Source organism: Patagioenas fasciata, chromosome 2 (assembly GCF_037038585.1).
Source record: "Patagioenas fasciata isolate bPatFas1 chromosome 2, bPatFas1.hap1, whole genome shotgun sequence".
NCBI classification, from domain to species: domain Eukaryota; kingdom Metazoa; phylum Chordata; class Aves; order Columbiformes; family Columbidae; genus Patagioenas; species Patagioenas fasciata.
Genome location: NC_092521.1, coordinates 15,267,432 through 15,290,964, shown reverse-complemented (window position 1 = coordinate 15,290,964; position 23,533 = coordinate 15,267,432). Strand labels below are relative to the sequence as shown.

At 43.4% G+C, this 23,533-nt stretch overlaps 1 protein-coding gene across 2 annotated transcripts in view; it reads left to right on the top strand.

Moving 5' to 3' along the window:
* Window positions 1-13,489: 13,489 nt before the first annotated feature.
* DEPTOR (DEP domain containing MTOR interacting protein) overlaps window positions 13,490-23,533 on the top strand; it is a 77,510-nt gene continuing 67,466 nt past the window's right edge. Inside the window, exons 1-2 of one of the 2 annotated variants that reach the window (XM_065831382.2) lie at window positions 13,490-13,995; window positions 14,155-14,250. In XM_065831382.2, coding sequence (XP_065687454.1) covers window positions 14,165-14,250 — 86 coding nt within the window. In that variant the 5' untranslated portion in view covers window positions 13,490-13,995; window positions 14,155-14,164. Of the gene's footprint in view, window positions 13,996-14,088; window positions 14,251-23,533 lie in introns of those variants that run through there. The other variant, XM_065831383.2, reaches the window with a different exon arrangement.

Genomic DNA, 23,533 nt, shown 5'->3' with positions numbered 1-23,533 from the left:
TGTGTGACTGGATCAGACGTCTTCTGCCTTCACAACGTACTTTGCCCGAGTGGTGCCAGCAACGCAATTGGTCTTTGAGAAGCCTTTGAAGTAATGAGGCAGTTTCTATCACACACAAAGTGGCTTGTTCAAATACCCAGCCATCTTATCCTATTTTCATGTTTTATTTCACTTATTGAAAGGTGGAAATACAGTCATTGTGTACACAGGAAACCTGAGGCACTTTGGCTTTGGCTAGTTTCTATTAATGCATAGGTGTAAACTGATATGTACAGTCATTTCAGACTGTGACCTTTTGCTTTAATGTAAATCTGTTCCTGCACACCTCTAAGCTAAACCAGAAAATCACCGTTCTGTCAAGTAAATGTTCACACAGTTACTGTTTAAAAAGAAGCTTAATTATCCTGGCATTAATTTCTACCTTAATTTGTGCAATTTTCTAATGACCTTGCATGCATGCTGCTTCTCCTTTTTTCACTCTATCATATAAGAACAGATTCTGACATAGCCAAGGAACTGAATTCAAGGCATTAATTCATGGAGTTTGTATCTCAAGAGCTCTGCTACATAACAGAAAACCAATGGGAAGAAAATCACTGAACATTATTCTGGAGTTGGCACTGATCCCTGGCCAGGAACATTTGAGACTGAGCCCAACATTTATACTAGTTACTCATTTTTCCAACCAGTTTTGTTTATCCTAGTAGTTCTGGTTGTAGATACTTTTATCTTGTTTCCTAAGGAGCTGAAGAGTATATGCTTTTGCTGCCTGAAATATTTTTCTGCCTGACCATCATTTACAACTCTGGAAATTGCTGTTCAAGTTCAGGCAAATTTGGCAGGTAAAGTTCCTAGACGTTTTGTGGAAATCAGTGGGTGGACAATCTATTGGAGCCCCTCCTTAGGGGAGTGCAGTTCTCATTCATGCAGAGAGGCAGCAGCCAACTGGCCTATCAGCAAAAGCATGGACAAAAATCTGTAGGAAACATAACTCATTTCTCAGAAAACAACTTGTATTAGGTTTCTGTTTCACAGAGAATGCTTTAGAGCAGTGACCTAACAGACAAAAACTGATTTGTGTAGCAATTTATAAAGTGAATTTCTTGAAACACAGATAAATCATTTCATGACTTTGGATTTCAGAGAAGATTAGGAGATGCTGAACTATCAACATTAATGTCTATTTGTAAGGAAATGCATGCTCTGGTAAGGGAGCTTGGTACAATCCTGAAATTACTTTATAATGATGATGTAGGATTATTTATTTGCTCTAACAAATTAACTGTAGCATAAATTAGTATTATTTTCACTTTGAGCTAGTACGGTGGCCTGAAACTGTCAAAGTTCAGGAGTGTGTACATCATGGTACAAGCAGGGGTGAAACTCTCCTGGAGCAGGATGGAAGAAGGAGTTGAGGAAACAATTAATTAATTCAGCCATCCCATCCTAACCTATGACCCACTGAACTCAGCCCCCCAAGGTGCACATCTGAGGCTGTAGGTGGCTGCTGTGAGTGTGCAGCTGAGAGGTTCACCTCTCTGAACAGCTCCGTACCAGGGAGGAGCAGAGTGAGCCCCTAAATAGCCTGCACCCTCAGCTGGGTGGGAGGGGAAGCAGGAATAAAGTCAAGTCTCAAGCAAGATAAGCTTTGGTGTAGTTTCTCAATTGATTAATGTTAACGGAAATTAGCGCTAAAGGAATCTGGTTGACTAACACCGAGTGAAGTTGGCAAAACAGAAAACGGATTATTGAAGATTATTATAGTCTTGCCTTTGAAGTTTCTGGCCCTGTATGACGTTTCCCAAGACTCAAACATCAAGGATGTGAACAGCAGAATAAATGAAAGGCAGCTGTGACAAATCAAAGAAACGAAGTTCAAATAACTCCAGACCTCCACAAGTAAGACACAGAACAATGAACAGCGAGATAACAACATATGTTATAACAGTGCACATTACCAGTGTCAGGCTCCAGTCACCAGGCAGCACGGCAGGGGGATGACTTCCCAGGTGTGATCTCAGTTCAAGTGCTTGGGAGCTCTATAGTAAAATGTAGTGAGAAAACTGGGCTACATGAAATGGGGTGTTTAACTGTTCAGGGAAGATTTACACACTAGAAACTTCTGAATGTCCTTCAAAGCACAAGGTAGGTAGCTGTGAAAATAAAAAGTAATAAAGCCAGCACTGGAAAAACCGGCACAGCACCGAAGTTGTGTATCGTAACATGTTAACAGCCTGGTGATAATTACACGATTCACAGTTACAGTTCTTGGAGATTATTCCACAAAAGAGACTCAGTTTTATTTAAGCCTCACAAAACCTACTTCAAGGATTTTTTTTTTTCACATAAAATGCCATCTGCAATATTTCAAATTAGTATGTATGTTACATTTTTATCCATTAAATGACAGTTTCTCATTGTCTAGAAATACCTGCCATTGGATGTGCTCATTGTGTTTCAACACAGAAGGCAACTGTGGCAGCTGGAGCTGTAGGTGTGACTGGAGTTGGAGCACAAGAGCCCGCAATGCTGTTTCTGCACGTTGCAGGCTCCTATGAAACACCAGGAGAATAACTGTCTACAACAAATGTGCTGTACTTCCTTCCTGGGAAAACAAGAGAGGAAAATAAAAATGAAACAAACAAAATACAATTATGCCATTGTATAAACCCACAGTGCACACATATCTTGGATAATGATTGTCTAGTCTGTCTCAAATGTAAGAACACTGCTGAAATGAACAGAAAGCTATGGATAACAGGATAGAAGACATTTCTGTGCAACACATTGTGTAGTTTGTGATATGTGGTAGCAGTCAAAATGAGTCTGATCCACAGAAGAGATAGACAAACTCATAAAGGTTAGATGTGCTTGTCTCTGTTAATCACAATGTTCAGGTTTTAGTCATAGCTCATAACCCTAAATAAGCTCAAACCCCCAAAATCACCAGAGCGCTTGCTCTTCTGCCCTCCACTGGAGCTGGTTATGGAGTCAGATGTATTTTTACTTGTTTTGTTTTAAATGAATAGCTAAAATAGCAAAGCAGTGGCTTATATATTCTATATTCCAGGCATTGATTAATTTGTTTATTATGTCTCAGTAAAACCATCATACTTGATGATGTCAGGCAGCAAAGCACCACAAAGCAGGAGATAATGAGTCCAAGACTCAAAAAGGGAAAATTTCAGCCAATTAGTAGAATAACAAGATTGCTCGTTCCTATGTCAGATAAGTGCTGTCTTGTGACTCTTAATAGGCCAACAGGGAGATGCAAAACAGTTATATTCAAATTAGGAGAAAATAAAGAGTTGTAACCAAACCTAAATATTTGTGTAAACTATGCAATTGCTTGGAGTATGCCAGTGATGTAAAATTATTTCTGTGCTGGAAACAGTGGAGAAGAAACACTCAAGTACAAAGCTGGAGAGCACAGGTCAAAATAACGGGGGCACAAATACCACCAACACAGTTCTGCAATGACTTTGAGAATGTCACAGGACACAGCTGTGACAAACCAGAACCCAGATGCGCAGTGCACATGAGACAACGAGCGCTCAGATACCTCTTTTGTTGTTATGTCATTTCTCTGCAAGGAGAGCATCTGTAATTGCAAACAAAGCCAGAGGATCTGTCATGCTACACAGGTGTCAGTCATGACAAGGTGAGGTAAATGTGAACAGGTTGGTACCCAGCCCAAATTCATCGCTTCTGCCAGTCTCAGCCAGTCAGCCGTGACATTCTGTGCTACAGAGCGTGTCCTCGCAATGTAAACGCTGCTGCAGCGGGTGGGAAGGTGCAATGATTTCTGTTAACATTGGCAGGAAAGAGCAGGACAATTTTTTCAATAATATATTAATTATAGAGACACAGTCCCTTTTATATTTAGACAATATGACAGCTGTGCATGTCATTTAATGCATGAGTATGCCATGGAAGTCTTTTGCTCCATCTACATTTTCTGGATAGATCTCCAGAGTGCTTCTACCACAGCAAAAATGGGAATTCAGACTCAGCTGATTTTGCTAATTGGCAAAATTAACAGCAATACTTTACTGCAGGCCCTAAAATGTAATCACGTGATACACCTGCTGCTAAAATTACTTGAAACATTGTCATTAGTGCCTAGGAGATAAATGTCTATAAATAAATGGAATTAAATGTATTTTTTAAAAATACTGCTTAGAGTGTTTTGCGGCTAATTTCAGGGCTCAGTATGGAGACATTATTAATAGTGACATATGGAGACATTATTAATAGTGACATACTAAACATCAGCTATCATACTGTCTCACTTCTTGATTAACTAGTATCTGTGTAGTAGTAACCCCAGAATTATTTCTTGCAGTTAATGTATTATTATTTTTTGAGACATTGCTAGGGATAGGGGTTACAAGTATATCCCAGCAAACTACATACATGTCATGTCTGTATGAATCCAAAATAAATAATAGATTAATTAATGTGAAAACCGTAGCCATATTATGCAAAATATTAATAAAAGGGGGGAAGATGCATGAAATATTCTATCTGTGAAGAGTATACAATGGAGGAGTGGTGTAGGAAAAGGACAGTGAAGAATAGCAGGATGAAAACTCGAGTGAGGACCATGAAGAAGCCAATATAGCAAAAGATCATGTAACAAAAAGAGCAGAAGCCTGACAAACGGAAAAACTCAAGCAGCAATACAAATGAGCACATCATAAAAATTCTGTCCAAAAACCCCAGTGTTGGCATGACTTATGAACTGCAGAACAATTATCTGATTCTGTTAAATTCTGTTTGTTTCTCGTGTTTCTGATTGTAGGGCTTTCTAGTCTCACCCTCAGTCTTGTTGAATAAGGAGATCTCAGGCTGGAGCATTCCAAGAGTTACCGGTTAGTTCCATTTTGTCATTCTTAACTTTCCTCCTGGTGCAGAAATGCCAGATGAGCAGGCTATCCCCTTCCCATCCTGCTCCCCAATATACCCTGGAGTCCTTTTAGTCCCATGTTCTTTTTAGCCCCAAACCGTATGCTTGGCATGAAAGTGCAAAAAAACTCTGCAGACATCTCTGCAAGGAACACTTTGTCCTGAAGATTTCCGTCTGCCTCCCTCAAAGGGTATTACTAAGGCCTCTGTCTAAAGAATGAATGTTCCTGTATCAATTGTATTTTTGATTTTTTTTCCTGTGTAGATCCTAAATATCTGTAGCTTTTTTCTCCTGCTGCTGAATACTAGAGTTTGTATTGAGGCCAAACATTTTTCCATTGTAATCATGGTATCAATGAGTAGCTGGAATTTTTTTTTCTTACAACTCTGTGAGTAATGATTAGTAGTGACTGTATCACAAGGGATATCAATGTCTTGGGATGCTGAACAATTTGACATCATGCGGTAAGCCGCAACAGCGACAAGAGAAGTAGCTTTCCGTTCATTGGATGTTTTGGCCTCTCAGATCTGCAGTGACTCTTGACTTGGAACATAACTTCATTGCCTGTACAGTTAGGAGAGATCCTTGTCCTCTCATCTTCTCCCCTCTAGGTGCTAGAAGCTGGGTCACCAGTTTTGCTGTGGACCTTACCTAACAGAATTGCCTTTCCTCTGGAAATTGTTTGGTAAGTGGATGAGGAGGCTGCTCACACCGTCAACTGCATGAGACACTGTGTGGGGCTTGAGGCGAGATACTGCCTTTACTGCCCTCTTTAGAGCACTAAATGAGCTTTGTCCAAAAATGTAACAAATTGAATGAGAGAAACATCAAAGACCACTAAGAAACTTAGAAATACTTAGTTAAAAATTCTAAGCAAGTTCCATTCCTGGAGGGGTGGATGCTGGAGTCTGCCAAATCAGGTCAGAGGAAAGGTACAGGTGGAGCCGATACTATTCCATGGTGAGGATGTGCAGTACGTGGGTCTCCTGAGACACTTCCAGTCCTGTTTTCTCTACTGGGATCTTGAAGAGTGACAATTTGGAGGGCTCCCCTCCAGAGAGAGGAGTCAATGCAGACAAGGAGGAAAGGTCTCATCTCTCTGCTGGTTGCTGTGGAAACAGGCAGCATCCCACTGTAAAGACAGTGTGATACACAGGGGAAAGCTCTGAGGGACATCACAAAGACAATTAATTCCTTCCAGCTCCTACCTCAGCCTGGCTCTGGTGCTGCTGTCTTCCTTCCAGCTTCTTCTCTTCCCTTCCTGATTCTCTCCTGCACTTTTATTCAGTTCAAGTCCCACTTCTGTTCTTAGTGGGACTCTCTTCTCCCCATTCCTTTTCTCTCCACATCTCTTTCCTGTACCTTTTTCTCCTCATTTCACCCCACTTCCCTGAGTGAACTCACCTTGCTGAAGTTCCTCACAGACACAACTACAGACTGATTTTCGGATGCCGTTTCTTTCTGCTGAGACATGGAGAGCAGGGCAGTGTTCCCAGTACAGTTCAGCCTTGGCAATATTAGTACCATGTTCTGTATTTCACAACACCCAGGTTTGCTCTTACAAGAAAACCTTGCTATGCTTCTGCTTCATCCCAGTTGTGTCTGTTGGTGTCTTCTTCCACAAGTTCCTTTGGCACCCAGTTTCCCTGAGGCAGAGCTGCAGCAAAGAATTCTGGTTCTCTGTAGCACCAAAAATACCTTATCTTTGCTTCAATAAGGGGACTGGTCATATCTGGTCATTTTGATATATCTCAGTGTTAGTAACAGAATCAATTTTATAAGATGTTCCTTTCTATGTTCCCTTCTGGAACAGGTACAGCATGGGCCTTTGGTGTCTCTGCCCTGGATATCACTGGATCTGTTACAGTTGGATTAACGTTAAGATAGCAACCAACTTTGCAACTATAGAATCTTTGTATAAAGTAGACCTTGTAACCATAGAATTCTTGTACTTAGTAACCAAGCCTTATTCTTAAAGTTGACATAGATTTATGATATATTCTTTTAAAGCAAGTAACTGTAACCAGCCTTATTCTTAAAGTTGACATAGATTCATGATATATTCTTTTAAAGTTGGTACCTTAGAAATAACTGATAAACATGCGAATGTTACTTAACATCTCTTAGATAGACAGTTTGTGTTAGAATAGGTGTGGAATATGCTAATCATATTGTCTAAAGATTATTCCCTTATAAAATTACCATTAGCTTAATTAACAGTCTTTTTCTTTTGTTGAGCATCAATTCACGACAATTTTCTAACAGGCATCTTCATTATTTTCTGAAAGGGCCACAGGGTGGCAGAATCATTAAAAATATATCTGCTGGACACAATTTATTTCATAGATGGAAACAGACGGGAGCTGGGCAGCCCAGAGCAGCTGCTGCTGGTGATGATGCCAGTGAGCTGAGTGACACTGTTGTTTTGCAGCATGTCTGACGTCTCACAGCAATGGTGGCACAACCGCAGTGCGCAGTGTCTGCTGGCCATGCCTGAGAGGCCCAGCAGCCCAAGGAGAAGCTTCGTTAGCGGGTGTTCCTCAGGCCCAGCATGTCTATGTGCTGCACAGCCTCACGTAACAACAGGATGTGATGTGGTTAAGGATGGAGACAATGCTGAAACCTCTGCTTTGTAGACTACTGTTTGACAAAGACTGCTTTTTCTTTCTTAAAAGCCTTGTAAATCACAGAGGAGCATGATTCTGTATCTCATGGCAGCAGCTGTTTGGCATCCTGTCAAACTGTTTGCATCTGTTCCTGCCACCAGAACCACATATCCACAGATATGTGCGCACTGCATGCTTGCACCCACCACCCACCTCAAACCCTGGCTGTGGTACTCACTCCAGGGCACAGAAGAGCCAGATCACCTAAGGCAAGGCGTGCCCCATCATGGGCAGTGTGGAAAGAGCAACAGTCAATGGAAACTCGGGCTGAGAAGCAGGAATAGGTGGCAAAGGACTAGTAAGGAACAGTGTCTTAGACTGAATCTTAGTTCTTAGGTGTTGCCCCTGAAAGGAGAAAAAAACAAACAAAAAAAGTGCCTGGGTGTTCAGGGCTGGTTACAGTGCAGAATCAAACCTTCAGTTCAAGCCACAGCGGTTTAAGCAAATCTTTTTGATCTTGCAACGAGACATCAGAGCGCAGTAACACAGATACAGCTGGGGGACATCTTTCAGGAGCTGGGTTTTACCACTGAGCTAGTAGGTGTTGTCTTAACACTTGAGATGTGGTTTAGAAAAGTTCCTTTTCAGTTCTTAGTCACACTTCCCAGCTGACTCATGCCCCCCAGGCCGTGCACTAAGCTGGATACTATGAAAGCCCTGGACTACAACCTGCACTAACATACAAAGTAGACATAGCTTGGGCTGAATGAGTTTATAATTGCTATATTTAAATGCAGAATAAATTAAGGAGAAAACAACAACAACACAAAAGTATATATGAAATCTTCAAAGATTAAGGCTTCAGGTGGTTTTACAGGTACTTTTTGAATGGTAAATATTTTTGTGATGCTCAAAATTAGAAATTTATTTCAAAACTACTGGATATATGAAAAAAGAGGAATTAGAAAATATTCCAGGTATAATAGATAAATAGATGTCGTGGTTTAATTCCAGCATGGCAACTAGGATCATGGTAGCTGCTTGCTTACCCTCCCACCCTCCATGAAATGGGGGAGAAAATCAAAAGGGAAGGGAAAAACTTGTGAACTGAGATAAGAACAGTTAATAAGACAACAACAATAAAAATGTACTATCACTACTAATATATATAAAATAAGTGATACTCAGTGTAGATGCTCAGAAACTCCGATCACACCAAACAGCCAGACCTGGAAAGGAGAGCATCCCTGGTCCTGAACAGCTGATCCCAGCAAGAGAGCAGAAAAGGCACATGGCAAACGGGCCAAAGGCTGACTGCGAACCAGAAGAACAGCAAAAGGCTGAATTCCAACCAAACTCCAAATAGAGCAGAACAGAACCAAACTCCCGAACAGAACCAATCAGCCAGAAAAGCCGGCTCCAGCTGTATACTGAGCCTGACGCTAACGGTAGGGAATATTTCATTGATCAACCTGGATGTCAGTCTAGGTGCTGTCCTGTTTCTGCCCCTTCCCAGCTGCTTTGCAACTGCAGCTGGAAAGTTAAGAAAAGTCCTTGGTCTTTTTGACCACAGCCAAAATATCAGTGAGTTCTTACATTCTTTTCATACCAACTCAAAAACATAGCTAGCTACTGTAAAGAAAGAAATTAGGTCTTCTTAGGCATAGCATGGGAAACCCACCATGTTATCATAGTATTCTCACACTAAATCCGAAAGAAAAGACAGTTCTAGCTACTACGAAGAGAAGTTTCTAACTGCATGAAGAAAATTAACTTGATTTTAGCTAAACCAGCACAGTAGAGGGGCTCAAGTATATAGAACAAATGGCATCACTGGCATTGGGTAGTGCAAAATGCTGGTTTACCAGACTGCACTGTCAACCTGAGTTATTGAGTCTACTGGTCTGATGTGAATTTCTGATCTTCTATCTTATTGAATCTGAGTTTTTTTGATAAAATATTTATCTGTTCACAGGAGCAAGCACTAAAACATGTACCCATCACTTGATTGTGCTTTAGCCATCAGTCTGCACAGGAGTCTGACCCAGTGAGTGTGTGAACATTCAATATGAAATGGAAAAGTTGAGTAAGGACAGGCTTAGAAAGCCCCTTTCAGATTCTCTCTGCATATCTTAGGATCAAAATGCATTTTTCTCTGGACTCACTATTCTAACAATTACCAGGTCAGTGACGCACGAAATGTATGAATCTGAACAGATGAGAGTCTCACTCTAGTGCTGAAATTTTGGACATTGTGATAAATTCCTCCTGTTATCTCACCATGGTTGCTTTTGCAGGAACTTGGATGTTACAATAGAAAAAGAGAAGTTTAAAACATACCATTTTTTTTTTCCTGAAAACTTACTAACTTTTCCTGTGGTTTATCACAAGACTAAAATTAGCCTGGCCAGATGCATTCAGTCCTTTGAATCTCACAAGCCCTGATTCTTCTGACCAGTTTCTAGCAGGCAACTTAAATTGTTCAAACTTCGAGCAGCAAATGAGCAGCAATGAATGTAATCTGTGCATTGCCAAGAATGGGAAACACTATTGTATGTAGCCTGAAAAGAGGAGGGGAGGCTGGACAATACCTGGTAGTTCCTCTGGTTTCCCTTTGCCAGGCCCCAGTGCTAAGGAAGTGAAGCAATTGAAACGCAAAGACAAGTGAGCTCTCTTTGCAAATAAGCATGGGAATAAAGAAAACAAACCCCATGCTAAATTTCCATTGGTGTTGCAAGACCTACTTAAATGAAAAGACAACTTAAAAGCCAAAAACATAGTTTGTATTTGTCTTTCTCAGTAAGAGAGGTACCAGTCTTTTTAAATCTCATGTTTACATAATGCTGGCTCTTAAACAAAATATGTTAGGAAAAACAAAACTCTTAACCCATTGAACAGCTCACCTGCTGATGCCTTTTCTCCCTCAAGTGCTTCACCATCTTTTGCAATGCCTTAATTATTTGTCTGACATTTTCCTGTTTGAAAAGCTTTAGTCATCATAGCAAACAACCTTATTTGACTCTCAGGAATAATGCTATAGGAGAAATGAGAAGCACACACATGAATATTGGTAATTTTTTCTTGTCAATGTCTCATGCTAAAATAAGCTTGCAGAAAATTAATTAGACTACAGAATTAATTTATCAAATCTCAGATTAATTTATCAAATCAAAACATAAGCAACAGATGCAATATTCTTTAAAGCAGTGAAAGCAATATTCTTATTTCACTATGTAAACATATAGTGTTTCACCACTTGGGCATTTACTCAGTGAGATAAGAAAGTTTATACAAATCACCAGAATGTTTTCTAAAATCGGTACTCTAATACAATGTCCGTCTTCACGCATGATGTTCCATAGAGCGTCATGACCTTGGGGGTTCAAATGCATAGCCCGATACCTTACTGCATGCCAGAGAGCCTCCAGTGTCATCAAGTCACTGCAGGACACTTGAGCTTCCCTTCATGCCTTTGGTACCAACTCTCCATCAGACCTATGCACCTATTCTTACTCTTTTGATGTTGTTGAAGAGTTGATGAGTTTTAAAGTGTCCCAGGGCTTGAGGTCAAGGATCTCTCATGCTCTTTGCTGAGGAATGCCTTCCTGTTAGCTACCTACCTTCATCTCCCTTAACTCCAGCCATGCTAAGATAAAATGCAAGTAACTATTGATATTTAAAATGGACACCAACTCCTAAAATTGATCCTATATTTATAAAAAATAAATCAATCCACTTCCTGGAGGTTACCTTGAAGGAATGTTTATTTCCCTCTTGCTGACAGGATTTCAGGCTCTGTACATGCTGTCCCACCTTTTAAAGGAGCATCTTAGTCTTGGTGGCCAGTCTCCCCTAGGAGGAAGGGTCAAGACAGTTTAATCTTTTGCTACACCTTGTGTTCTATGGCAATCTGTACATTAAAAACAAACAAACAAGCAAGCTACAAATATCTAAACAGCTTATTTTACGTAGCTCATTACTGGCTTTTGACTGAAACATGACCCTTTGGGGTTATGTTAATTAGGCATTTTTGAGTGACAGCAGGCTTGAAGTGACTGATACCCAATTCCCTCTTCTTAGCTGAACTGTATCGGTAAGAACATGTGTGAACATGTGTAAATAAATTATAAATGGCTTATCAGTGCACAAACACCCTGTATATGCTGTGTATAATTATTAAATAACTCAGTACAGGAAATTGCACTGCCCTGCATTTTCCAATTTGCAAGACTATGCAAGGAAAGATCTGCATTTCAGGCTGCAGTTCCACAAGCACCCAGACTCAAGCTGATAGCTTGTCACCACCCGAAGACAGTTTCTTCCCCCTCTTCCTCTCCCGCTTCCTCCTCTTTTGTTCCTGCTACAAGCTGCCCAGGCCCACTGCACCTCAGTGCCAGCTCTGGCGCTCCGTGGACCCTACAGCCATCTGTGTAGCTCTGCTCACTAGCCCAGGAGAAACTGTCCACCTTCTGGTACTCTTCTGCCTATTTTGTGAATTGAATTGCAGCAAGCAGGGGTCTTAGAAATGGGAAAGTTAGCATAAGACACATTGCAGATTGTGGTGTTGCAGCAGAGAACGGTGTATCCCTCTTTCAGCAGTGGTGAACACAGAATCATAGAATGGTTTGGGTTGGAAAGGACCTTAGAGATCACCTAGTTTCAATCCCCCTGCCATTGGCAGGGACACCCTCCACCAAACCAAGTTGCTCAAATCAGCCAAACTCCAGTGATGGAGCTGATGGCTTACTCAGAAATGTTCTGCAGTGTACAATGACATTCTCTTGAAATTGTCTTTTCTTGATAAAAATTACCGTGTAAATTCTTCACCCTAATGATAAGGTCAAATGAGACAGTTGTTTCAATTCCCTTTTTGTTTCCAGCTCTGTGAATCTGTACTTTCTATGTTTGCAGTATAAGTGGAATTAGACGGTGTTTGCAAGTGTTCAGATTAAATGCACATCTTCCAAACGTACAGCAAACAACCTCAAGCTGTAGTTTTTAGAGCCCTAAGGTGTTCTCTCTCTGGCCCATACCATGAATGAAACAAAGGCAGATTCTGTTTTGCTCCCTTTGCCGTGGATCTCTAGTGCTCTTTGAGACCCACAAACGTGCTCATTAAAACGACTTTACTGGGTTGAACCAAAGGTCTGTACAGTTCAGTATTCATCTCAGTGGCTGTAAAAGGATGCTTAGGGAACAACAGGGAAAGCGTATATGAAGCATCTTACAAGTGCTTGCCTATCTTAGAACAGGGAATTTCCCCAGCTGGATGTGGCTGCTGTCTGCTTAGTAACCCTCTGCAGCTTTCTTTCCAAGTACTTGTCCATTTTCTCCTTGACTACAAGTCTATTCTTTTACATCCAGAACCTCCTCTGGTAACAAATACTGCAAGTCTACTATGGGCCATGCAGAGAGTGATCTCCTTCCCCTTGTCTGCAGCCTGGTTACTACTACGTCCATGCGATGCCATCTTTGTTCTTCTCTTGGTCCTGAAACTATGGTCTTGGTCCTGAGTTGATAACAATATTGCAAACACTTCAGCATATGCAATTTCCATTCACACACAGTACGTACAGGCAGAAGTAAAGGCAATGAGTTGGGCAATCAAGGTACATCTTCATTGCACATGGCTGTAAATGAAAAAAACACTGTTTGGACCACTGCAGAAGATGCTTCCTGGACTCAAAAAAAAAAAAAAAAAAATTGTAAACAGTGCTCATGACCTTGCAGTTGCCATTGCCAAAACTCCTCTGCCCTCCCAGGGATTCTGCATCCGCGGTCACCGTGAGACAAAGAGGTGAGGTGGACCAACGTCTGAAATCAACCCCTCGGTAGCAGCTGAGCAGAGATCAGGACGGCGGGAGAGCAGCAGCAGTTTTTGAGAGTGAAAATCCGGACCAATAGCTCCCTCTCTGCCCCCCCGCCCCCCGTATCAATAAGGATCGCTGCCAAGGCGCAGCGCGCACTCCCTGCGCGGCCGACAGAACGTCCCAGAGCCGCGGCCGCGCAGCGCCGAGCAGCGCCCAGCGCGCAACCGCCCCGGCTGCTCCCGCGCTTCCCCTCCGTTCAGCCCCGCGTCGGAGTGCGGCCGCGGGGACTTCGCACCCGCGCGAAGGGAGTCAGGGGAGGGGAGCGCTGCGCTCCTCCGTGCGCGGCCGCCTTCTGCACTCGCCTCCCCGAGGCAGGCAGGGAGAGGAGCAGCGGGGCTCCCCGCACCGCAGCGGGGCCGGCGGGGAGCCGGGCCGGCGGCAGCCCCTTGGCTGGCAGCCCCCGGCGGGGAGCCCGCCGCTTCCCGCGGGGACAGGCAGCGCCGACCCTGCCGTGTGACAGCCGGGGGGGGACGCTGCTGCCTCGGCGAGCCTGGCTGCGGCTGCAGCGGCTGCAGCCATGTGTTTCTCCGCCTGCCTGTGACACAATAACACGGGAAGCGGTGGGGGGCATCCGAGCCTACCGAGGGGAAAAGTGACCTGCCCCACTCAGGTGAGCCGAAGCGGCGGGGGGCGGCCGCCGCTGTCTCCCCACCCCCGGCGACAAGCTCAGCAGCCGCGGGGGGCGGGCGGGAGGCGGCCCTGGCAGCTGCCAGCGGGGGCGGGCGGCGGGTCCACGGTCCCCCCTCACCCGGCGGTGCGGTGCCCGCAGGCCGGCGGCGATGGAGGAGGGCATGAGCAGCATGCAGCAGAAAGCGGCGGAGCTGGAGCACATGGCCGAGGTCCTGCTCACCGGCGAGCAGCTCCGGTAAGCGGTGCCTTCCCCTCGCTTTGCCGGTGACATGTACTCGGGGGTCAACAGCAGCCACCCTGCAGGCGGGAGCGGTCTCTGAGGGGCGGAGGGCGAGGGTCTGTCCTGCATCGGAGCACCTGCCCTGCGTCCAAGCGCGTCCCCGGTCTCCGGCACCGCGTTCCGCAGCGAGGAGGAGGAGGAAGAGGGGAGGTGGCAGCCGGCGCTCCGAGCCCGGGGCGATAAGTCACCCCCTCGGGGGTCTTCTCCCCTGGCCACCTTTGCTCCCCTGCATGGACAGGAGGCGTCTGGGGAGAAGGCTGCTGGATCCCTAAAGGGATCAGGCGACGCAGAAGGAGAAGTGCGTCTTTAAAGACTAAAACAAACAAACAAACCTCAAGCAATAGTGTTTCAGTGCTCCAGCGAGAAATAAGCAGAGCGCAGGGAACCGCTCCCACACGAACTCCTTGTGCGCCCCGGCCCCCGGTGCCGTGCGGGCAGCGACCCTGCAGAGGTGCAGCTTGTTCTAAAGGCTTGTTTTTATTTTGCATCAGCTGGTCCCAGCAGATGGAAGGGGATCCCTACAGTTAGCACCAGCAGTAATTAACAGTGCTGTGTGACTGAAGTTGCCTGCAGCACAGAAACTGTTAATAAAAATGCTTGACTCAGTTTTTAATTTCTGTGATGTATCTAGTGTGCCATCTGTACCCATACACTACAGAGGAGAAAAAGGAATTTTAAGGCTTTTGGTTTGTTGATGGAATATCTTGTGATTCAGGAAGAAAAGTCCTATTGTAATTGTGTGTTACGTGTGTAACTAGAAAGAGATTGTGAAGATATTTTCCCAGTAGTTTTTCCTTAAATTTTCTTTGAATTTTTTTGCTGAAATGCCAGATAAACACTGCAAAATAGTAGAAATGTTGCTTGATTTGAGAGGTGCCATCATTGCTGCTAGTACAGACACTGACGCTGTAGATGTCATGTGTAGATGTGACACTTGACGTGGTTTAGTGGTAGACTTGGCAGCATTAGTTTAACGGTTGGAGTTTATATTCTTCAAGGTCTTTTTCAACCTAAACAAGTCTATGATTCTGATTCTATGATTCTGTGATTTTTAGTGGTCGCATTCACATGCTAAGGACCATTGCCACCTTTTGATGTACACCAGTGATATCCATGTTTGTGGAGTAAAGGTAGTTTTAGTGGTCTGGCTCCAGAACACACCAGTGTCTGCTCCAAGTCTGAATTTCCTCTTCAAAGTAGCCCAAAGCGCAACCTGGGCTGACTGGGTGCACTGACATGAATGTTCTGCAGGGTGGACTTAGTGCCCAGCTGATCATCGAAGTCCCTAATAAGAATCCCACTGTTCTTCATTTCTCTCATTAGAAGTTGAAGATTCAAGGATAATACAACATTTCTATTAAGATCATATTTAGTCTTTCTGTGTATCTCATAGTTAAATGTAAAAGCCCAAGCTTTGAAATCTTTCCCTAAGGAGAAATCTGAGGAAACTTCAACAAATCTGGCTCCTAGAATCAGCTCAGTAGTCTCAAAATCAGGGATGACATTTGTCATCTTAGTTATTAAGATAATGAAACATGGTGCTGTTCTTGAGGAAGGATGATCAATGGATACAAAATAATTATTCCCCATCCCATGAAGTCACCTATGGACATTGCTTTGCAAATCTGTAGGAGGTAGCCTAGATCTCCTTGGTCTGTGGTTTCATGAACAGCTCAGTCTGCGTAATGTCTAGTTACTGCTGAATGGGGAGATCTGCTCATCCAGTGATCTTGTTCCTATTCCCCACTCCTGTTTGTGTAGTCCCACCTCTTCTTTTGTGTCTGCTCATGTACTTATTGCACTTCTTGGGAGCAGATCCAGTGTGTCAATTCGGTGAGCAGGTTAGTTTTCTGAACTGCTGACTACCAGAACCCAGAGAAGATTGTTGGTGGGAATATGGAACAAGGAGCAGGAGGAGGAGGAGGAGGTAGTAGAGGAGAAGCGAGACCTATATTGGCAGCAGTGAGCTGATAGGTCAGCTGGAACTGTCTCATGAAACTGCACTCAAAATTGTCTCTCTTCCCCCAGTTTTTTGTTAGCTTTATTCTGTTTCTCTGTTGGGATACTCTGTGCAAAGGGTTAGTTTTCTTCAGTTTTCCAGACCGTAAAAGCAGCAAAATATGTGATAGAAAACTGGCTGGTAGACAAGTTTTAGTCAACCCTGCATTTAAAATTTCCCTTTTCCTGTCCAAGTAAGTGTATAATTGTTAAGGCTAAATGAAAACGTGGAGGGTTTTCGTGATCAAAGACAGGCTATCTCAGCAGCCCTTGGGGCAGGCAAACAGATGATAGAAACCAGCACACACATGCACTCAAGGAAAATACTGTATGCTATTCTTAGTGATGCTTGCAAATGCAAGATAAGCCCCCAGCAGGAGTGATGCAGCCAGACAGGTGATTATGTGTGTATTTGGGTGAAAGTGCATATGAGCAAGTGTTGTATACTGCAGGATGAACACATTACTTAGGAGTAAAAGTGTAAAATGAAACTGTAAGCATGGTGTTGCTTACGTAAACCCAACCAAATGTAGGTATTTAAAGCACTCTTGTACTAGACCAAACAGCACGTGGCTAAACTCAAATACTTATGAGAGCTGCTTGATTTAAATTCCTTATGGAATTCCTGTTGCCTGTCTCACCCTAGCCTCATGTGTTGCTTCATAGCCCCTGTTCTTGTGGCCTGTTTGTTGCACATCTGTCCCTCTCTGGCGAGGTCTTCTTCATTCAGTGAGGGCTGAAGTCATCTGAGTAGCATCTTGGTAAGCCTGGCTTTGCACGCTGACAGTGCCAGCAGTGGGGATGGGAGCCCTGTGACCCCTTCACCTCCTCAGTCAAGTGCACGCTGGCTAAAGGAGGGAGAGGAGGAGCCCAAAGAGTTTTTCCCTTCTCCTTGTTGCTGTTCCTTGCTTGTGATTTGTATTTTTCCTTTGTGAAGTCAGAAGCCTCTGCCCCGATCTGTGCTATGTCAGGTGGCACCCGGGGGCCTGGCTGCTGGGACGTTCTGGGTCTTGACTTGCACCCACCAGCTTCAGTCATGGTGTGGTTTAATCCCAGCTGGCAACGAAGCCCCACACAGCCACTCACTCACTCACCCCTGGTGGGATGTGGGAGAGAATTGGAAGGATGACCGAGAGAACTCATGGGTCGAGGTAAAGGCAGCTTAATAGGTAAAGCAAAAGCCACGAACGCAAGCAAAACAAAACAAGGAATTCATCCACTGTTTCCCGTGGGCAGGCAGGTGTTCAACCATCTCCAGGACAGCCGGGCTCCATCACATGTAACAGTTACTTGGGAAGGCAAAAGCCATCACTCCAAATGTTCCCCCCTTCCTTTTTCTTCCCCCAGCTTTATATGCTGAGCATGACGTCACACGATATGGAATATCCCGTTGGTCGGTTGGGGTTGGCTGTCCCAGCCGTGTCCCATCCCAACCTTTCGTGCATTCCCTGCCTCCTCGTTGGCAGGCCAGTACGAGAAGCTGAAGAGTCCTTGACTGCCTAGCAACAACTAAAACATCGATGTGTTATCAACATTTTTCTCATACTAAATCTCCAAAACAGCACTATACCAACTACAAGGAAGAAAATTAACTCTATCCCAGCTGAAACCAGGACAGGTAATGAGCAGTGTGTGGGAGATGAGGCTGTGATGTAAATCCTGGTCCATAGCTGAGGTGATTTATGGAAAAAGAAACAGGATTTTGAGCTATAATTTAGCTCACATGGCTAATTTTTACATCCAGTATTGTCCTTTGCCTCTCTGTCCAGTAGCCAGCTTAGTGAATGTCTAAGTCTTTTGGTTAATAGAAACATACTTTTTAAAGTGGTCTTCTGAAGTTTGTCTCTTGGTAAGCCTTTAAATTACCAGGCTGACAGCCATGAAACAAAGCTGAAGATTTCAGCAGCATGGCGCTTTGGGACGGACCCTTTGGCAGCCTCTTGCTGTTATGCAGGACACTAAGAAGAGCAAGGTGAGAGCTGCAATGGGCACAATCCAGCTGCAGGCTCTCCAGGCACTGACAGCCCTGCAAGGACCAACTGCTGGGGCTCTGGCTGCTGCCTGAAAACCCAGCTCTTCCCTCTGTTCTGCTGCAGCTTCAGAGACCCTATAGCTGTAGAGTGGTGAGCTCTTTCTTTGCGGATGGCTGCAACAGAGCTGCCCTAAAGGGCTCCCTAAGCTGCAAGTGATGAGTATGGACCTGCCTCCTGAGGAAACTGTGAGTTGTGCTTGAGAGGATCATGGGGCCTTCAGCTTCCTCGAGACTGAGGGGGCCCTACGAAGATTCTGCCCTGCTACGTCCCTTCCTGCAAACACCTGCCCTGGGGCAGCCCTGGGGAAAAGCATGTCCCTGAGCTCCCTCGGTCTGGCTGTGTGTGCCTGAAGGAAGGTGTCACAGCCTTGGTGCTTTGGAGAGTTATTGCTGGAAGCCCAATAACAAGGATGTATAATGGTACTACTGAAGTCAATTAGAGTTTTATCCTAAGCAGAACAATTTCAAACTCCTTTCCCTCTCGGTTGAAGGCAACATGTTGTGCCGCTTTCAGCGCAGTTTGGCAGGATTCAAGTATCTCTCTCTTGGTTGGAGCATTAACTTAGAGCTGATCTTACCTCTGGCAACCAAAAGCAGTTTCAAGGGGCATGTTTTGGAATACTTGCTGTCTGCCTGGCTTACAAGTCAGGGATGTCTGAAATCTTCTTTCTGCGCTAGTTTTTTCTTGATGCCAGATTGTCATCGAAATCTGGTATATTTTCCAAGAGTTCCAAGTCCCTAATTTCTTGCAGAAAATGTGCCTAATCATTCAGGATGTCTTCAGGCCTCAGTTGACCAAACAGCAATATTAAAAGAGCACCTTATTTTTTTTTTTTTTTTGGATATCAGAAATTGTCATTGTGTATATGGTGCAGTAGGTGTAACTTAAATGATATTTAATGCTTCTACAGATTTTGGATACCTCCATTACAAGAAGCAACACCTTTCCTGATTTACAATTCTGTTACATAGTTGAGTAAATAATTAGGAAACTTGTCAGATGAGCCAGTGATTTTGAAAGAATGATCCTAATAATTCAGCAACTTCTTTCTTTCTGATTAGGGAAATATAAGGCATGTTTCTTAGAGATTTTGCTTTCTTTTGGAAGAGATAAAATGCAAGATATGGTTCAACAGAAATTTGTTTGCCTTTTTGTCAGAGTTTGTATGTGAGTTTCATGTTGCAAAAGAGGTTTTACGTGGTAAAGAACTATATGTTTTGAAGCAAGAGAAGGCAAAACCCGTTTTCACTGGTCGTCCAAAGGTCTCACTTCAGGAAAATTATCACTTTAATAAAACTTCTCAATATATTGGAGTGCATAACTTTCAGAGTTATTAGCTTCTGCAGGATTATAGCACCTGCAGGTCCATAATTCTATTTATTTATTTATTTATTTGTTAATTCTGAGCAATAAATAGTCAACCTTTTTCACAGTGGTAGGGTTCAAAAGTTCATTGGCATTCTAAGGTGCAAAGAACTCAGGGCACATAATGATAACAGTTTCTAGAGAAGTGTAATCAAGAGAGCCTTCGTGTTAGCATATTGCTATAATATAGAAAGACATTAACCATATAGTTACATAGTTTATTAAATGCTATTATTGTGCTTGAAAGTATATTAACAGTGTAATGATGTGCTACTACAACTATGTAAGCTTTTACGCTAAAAGAAACACAAGGATTTAAGATATAGAATTGTCTAGAGGTCACTGTCTCTAAAGTCAGCTCCTGACCAATCTTCAGATACTAAGCAAACATAAACGCCATTTTTAGAGATAGAATTCATTAAGATGAGATTTTTTGATCCAGCTTAGCCAATCTAATACTGTACTTCCACCTAAAAGGCTGATGTGCTTTTCCACCTACTGCACCGTGTTCTTGCGACTTCCTTAGTTCTCCAGTGGTTGTGTTTCCTTTAGCCAAGAGCTACCAATTGGACTAACCCTGAAAATACAGCTTTCAGTCACTTGAGAAAGCTCTTTGCTGACTTCTTTGGGGAGATAGAACACAGGAGACTATATCATCAGCTCTCTGCCCAAATCATTTCACTTTCATTAATTTGTTTTCCAAAATAAAGCATTTTCACATTTCTGTGAAGTTCTGCCAGAGTAGCACACTGAAAGAAAAGCTTTCGAAGTGGAGGTGGGTAAAGCTGCAAAATGACGTGGTTTGAAATCAAGAAGGTTCTCGCTAACTCTACCCTATCACAACACTTTCAATTATGTATTTTAATTAATGTAAATTATTTTAATTTTATAAAAATGCATATGGTTCTTAGGTTAATATATACTTTTTTCTAGAATCTTTGATACCTAGTGCACATTTCAATCTTGCCTATTTATACTAATTTTAATGACATCGAATCCTATATGTATATATGAGCATGTATGCACGAACGGATACATATATATAGGTATGTATACATGATATGTGACATGATATATGGTTTGTTTATTTATATGCATATGATTCCTGGTCCAGGAATCTCAGTTTCTTGTGTCTTTCAGTAAAATCTGTGGTTATGCAGCATTTCTGGAAATTAAGACATAAGGCTTTTGTTTGCTCAGTTCTTTCCTTGAAGCTATGCCTTTTCATAATTTAGTCATTCTCATCAACAGCTTTCCTCAAGCGCAGCTCAGAGATCAAGTAGTTAACAACACGTGTGCAAATAGCGATCGCTCTTTTGCTATGTGCACAAGAAGGCGGGTGTTGTACGAGTGGCTTGTGTTGTATATTTTATGTATTCCATTCCAGATGGAGTCAATCATTAACTTTTGTCTCAGGCTGGCAGAGATCACAAGGCAAGCAAAGGATCTTGGAAGTATGAAGCATGTGCAAGGATATTTTTTATTTATTTTGTGTTAGAGGAATTTCCCAGGAAGAGGTAAAGGAAACTGTTTTGGTGTTGATGCTCATGCAGGGAAGGCAGAATTAAAGTGCCAAAGGCAATCTAGCTTTGCAGATATTGCATGTTCCCTGCTTCTGTGGGGACAGTGCTGGCAGCCTGGCATTGCGACAGGGAAGTCTTCCTATCACTTGCCATTATTATTTACTGTTTGCCTAGGAATTTGAGCTGTTTATCAAGTCCCAGTACGGGTAGGCACTGCATGCTCTGCAGAAAAATGAAAGTTCTTGCAACACAAATCTTGGCTGCAGGTGGGAGTGGTTTCTTGCAGCAGGAGCAGGCTCTGGCTGGCGAGGGAGGGTCTGTGTGAAGCCGCCAAACTCGGGGAAGCAAAGTGAGACTCTGTTGGGATTGGGATTTCTAGACTGGGAGGTCAGACAGTGAACCTAAGAGTGGCATCCTGAAAGCGCAGAGGAAAATACTTCCCATGCGTGGAGCTGCAGAGGTGTGTGTGCCAGGGTGGGGAGCTCTGGGCACCGTGTTCAGGAAAGGGTCTGCGCTTATCCCCCTCCAAAGTTACATCTGTGGAGTGACAGACTGGTCTGAAGCCATGGGAGAGGCCCACCACCTTTCACTGTTGGATAAATGGACAAGGTCTAGGGAAGGATCTGTGCATCTCATTTTAATGGAGGTATTCATTTTATCTATATGCTCCAGCACTTTTTCAAGTGTAAAACTTTAAGAATGTCAGTGTTTTCTGTGATCTAAATCTCAAGAAAGCGAGGCATATTGTCACAGTAGCAAATGTTAGCCTCTCTGCAGTCCAACCACGTTCTGACACAGGCTTCTTCATCCCCATCACTATGTGTCCAGCACTGTGTGCTGGCTTGGCTGGTAGCTCTGGGGTTAGGGTCCGCCCTCAGAACCAGTCGTTCCCTCCTGAGGCTCTGGACCCTCCTACCTTTTTTTGCCCCTTATTCTGCTTGTATTGTGGTTGCATTAACTCTTTTGTCTCTTTCTCCCTGGCAGAACAGACCTGTGTGAGTTCTTTTGCTAACAGAAAGATACTTTTTTTTTTCCTGTGTTGAATGCCAGGGTTGAATATAGTCATATACTCACCATAAACCTTTGTGGGAAGAGTTTAAATTGATGAGGAACTGGCAAAGGGGATGAAAGGCTGGGTAAGAAGCAGAAGCTAAGCAGGTTTGGTTTGTGTACGTGGTCCGTGAAGAAAAGCTACATTGAGGCTATTGAGATTAATGAAGACAGAAACTGCAAAGCTTCAGGTCTCAGCAGAACCACTGGCATTCGCTGAGTGAAGGATGCACTTCCCATGTTAGTCATGGGTTGTTGTTGGGTTTGTTTTGTTTTGTTTTCTCTTCAGCAAGAGCAGAGCATGTAAACCATATATTTTAAACAATTTTAATTGTAAACCACTGGAGTCGACTACATCTTAAAGCTATTTGAACACAGCCTCCCAAGGATCCTTAGTTACATTGGTTTGATTAAGACAATTGGTGTGATAACAGAATGGAGAGACAGATTTACAAAAGCAGTTTTCCTCCACTAACTAGCAGAAGGAAAGCTGAGAAAGGATTTTTAATCAATTTCATAAATATCAACAACAGTCATGACTTGAAATTTTTAAAATCTTTTTTAACTGTTTAGAGATTTTGACCTTTCCCATGAATCCTACATTTTTTCTGTGACCTTAGGGAGAAATGACTGTATTGTGAATACGCTTTTGTTCCCTGCAGCAGAAAGAATGAAACTGATCTCAGAGTCAAAGAAGAATAAAATATTTAAACCTATACTGCCTGGAGAGTGCTATATAGCAGGAGTGGAAGTAAAATAATGTGCAGTCTTGCTCCTTTATTTTTTGACAACTCTGAAGCATTGAGTTGCATGGAAGCATGGAGAAAAGGAGAAGATAACCCACAGAATGTGTCACAGGCTCACTCAGGCTCTAGAGCAGGACTGTCAAACTCATTTATAACTACTCTTACATTTATGAAGTCCTGAAATTATATTGGGCCGTTCGTAGGCAACCACGAGGCTGATGTGGCCCCCAGTTAAAATTAGTTTGACACCCCTGCTCTAGGGAAACCTGTGAAGCCAAAGGAGCCTCCTCAGGCAGTGGTCATTAGCAGGTGTGCTGCTGGCTCCCTCTGTTTCTGTTCCTCAGCTCGGCTTTTCTTCATGGCACAGGTGTGCAGGGAGCCAGGAGTGCCTGGAGCTGGGGAAGTGGAGAGGGGATAAAAGTTCAGAAGGCTGAAACTTTGAGTTAGTACTGCTGCTCAAAGCAGTGATCCTCTCTTGTACCCACACCGACACACGTGTCTGCCTCCTGGTTCCCTCCTCTGT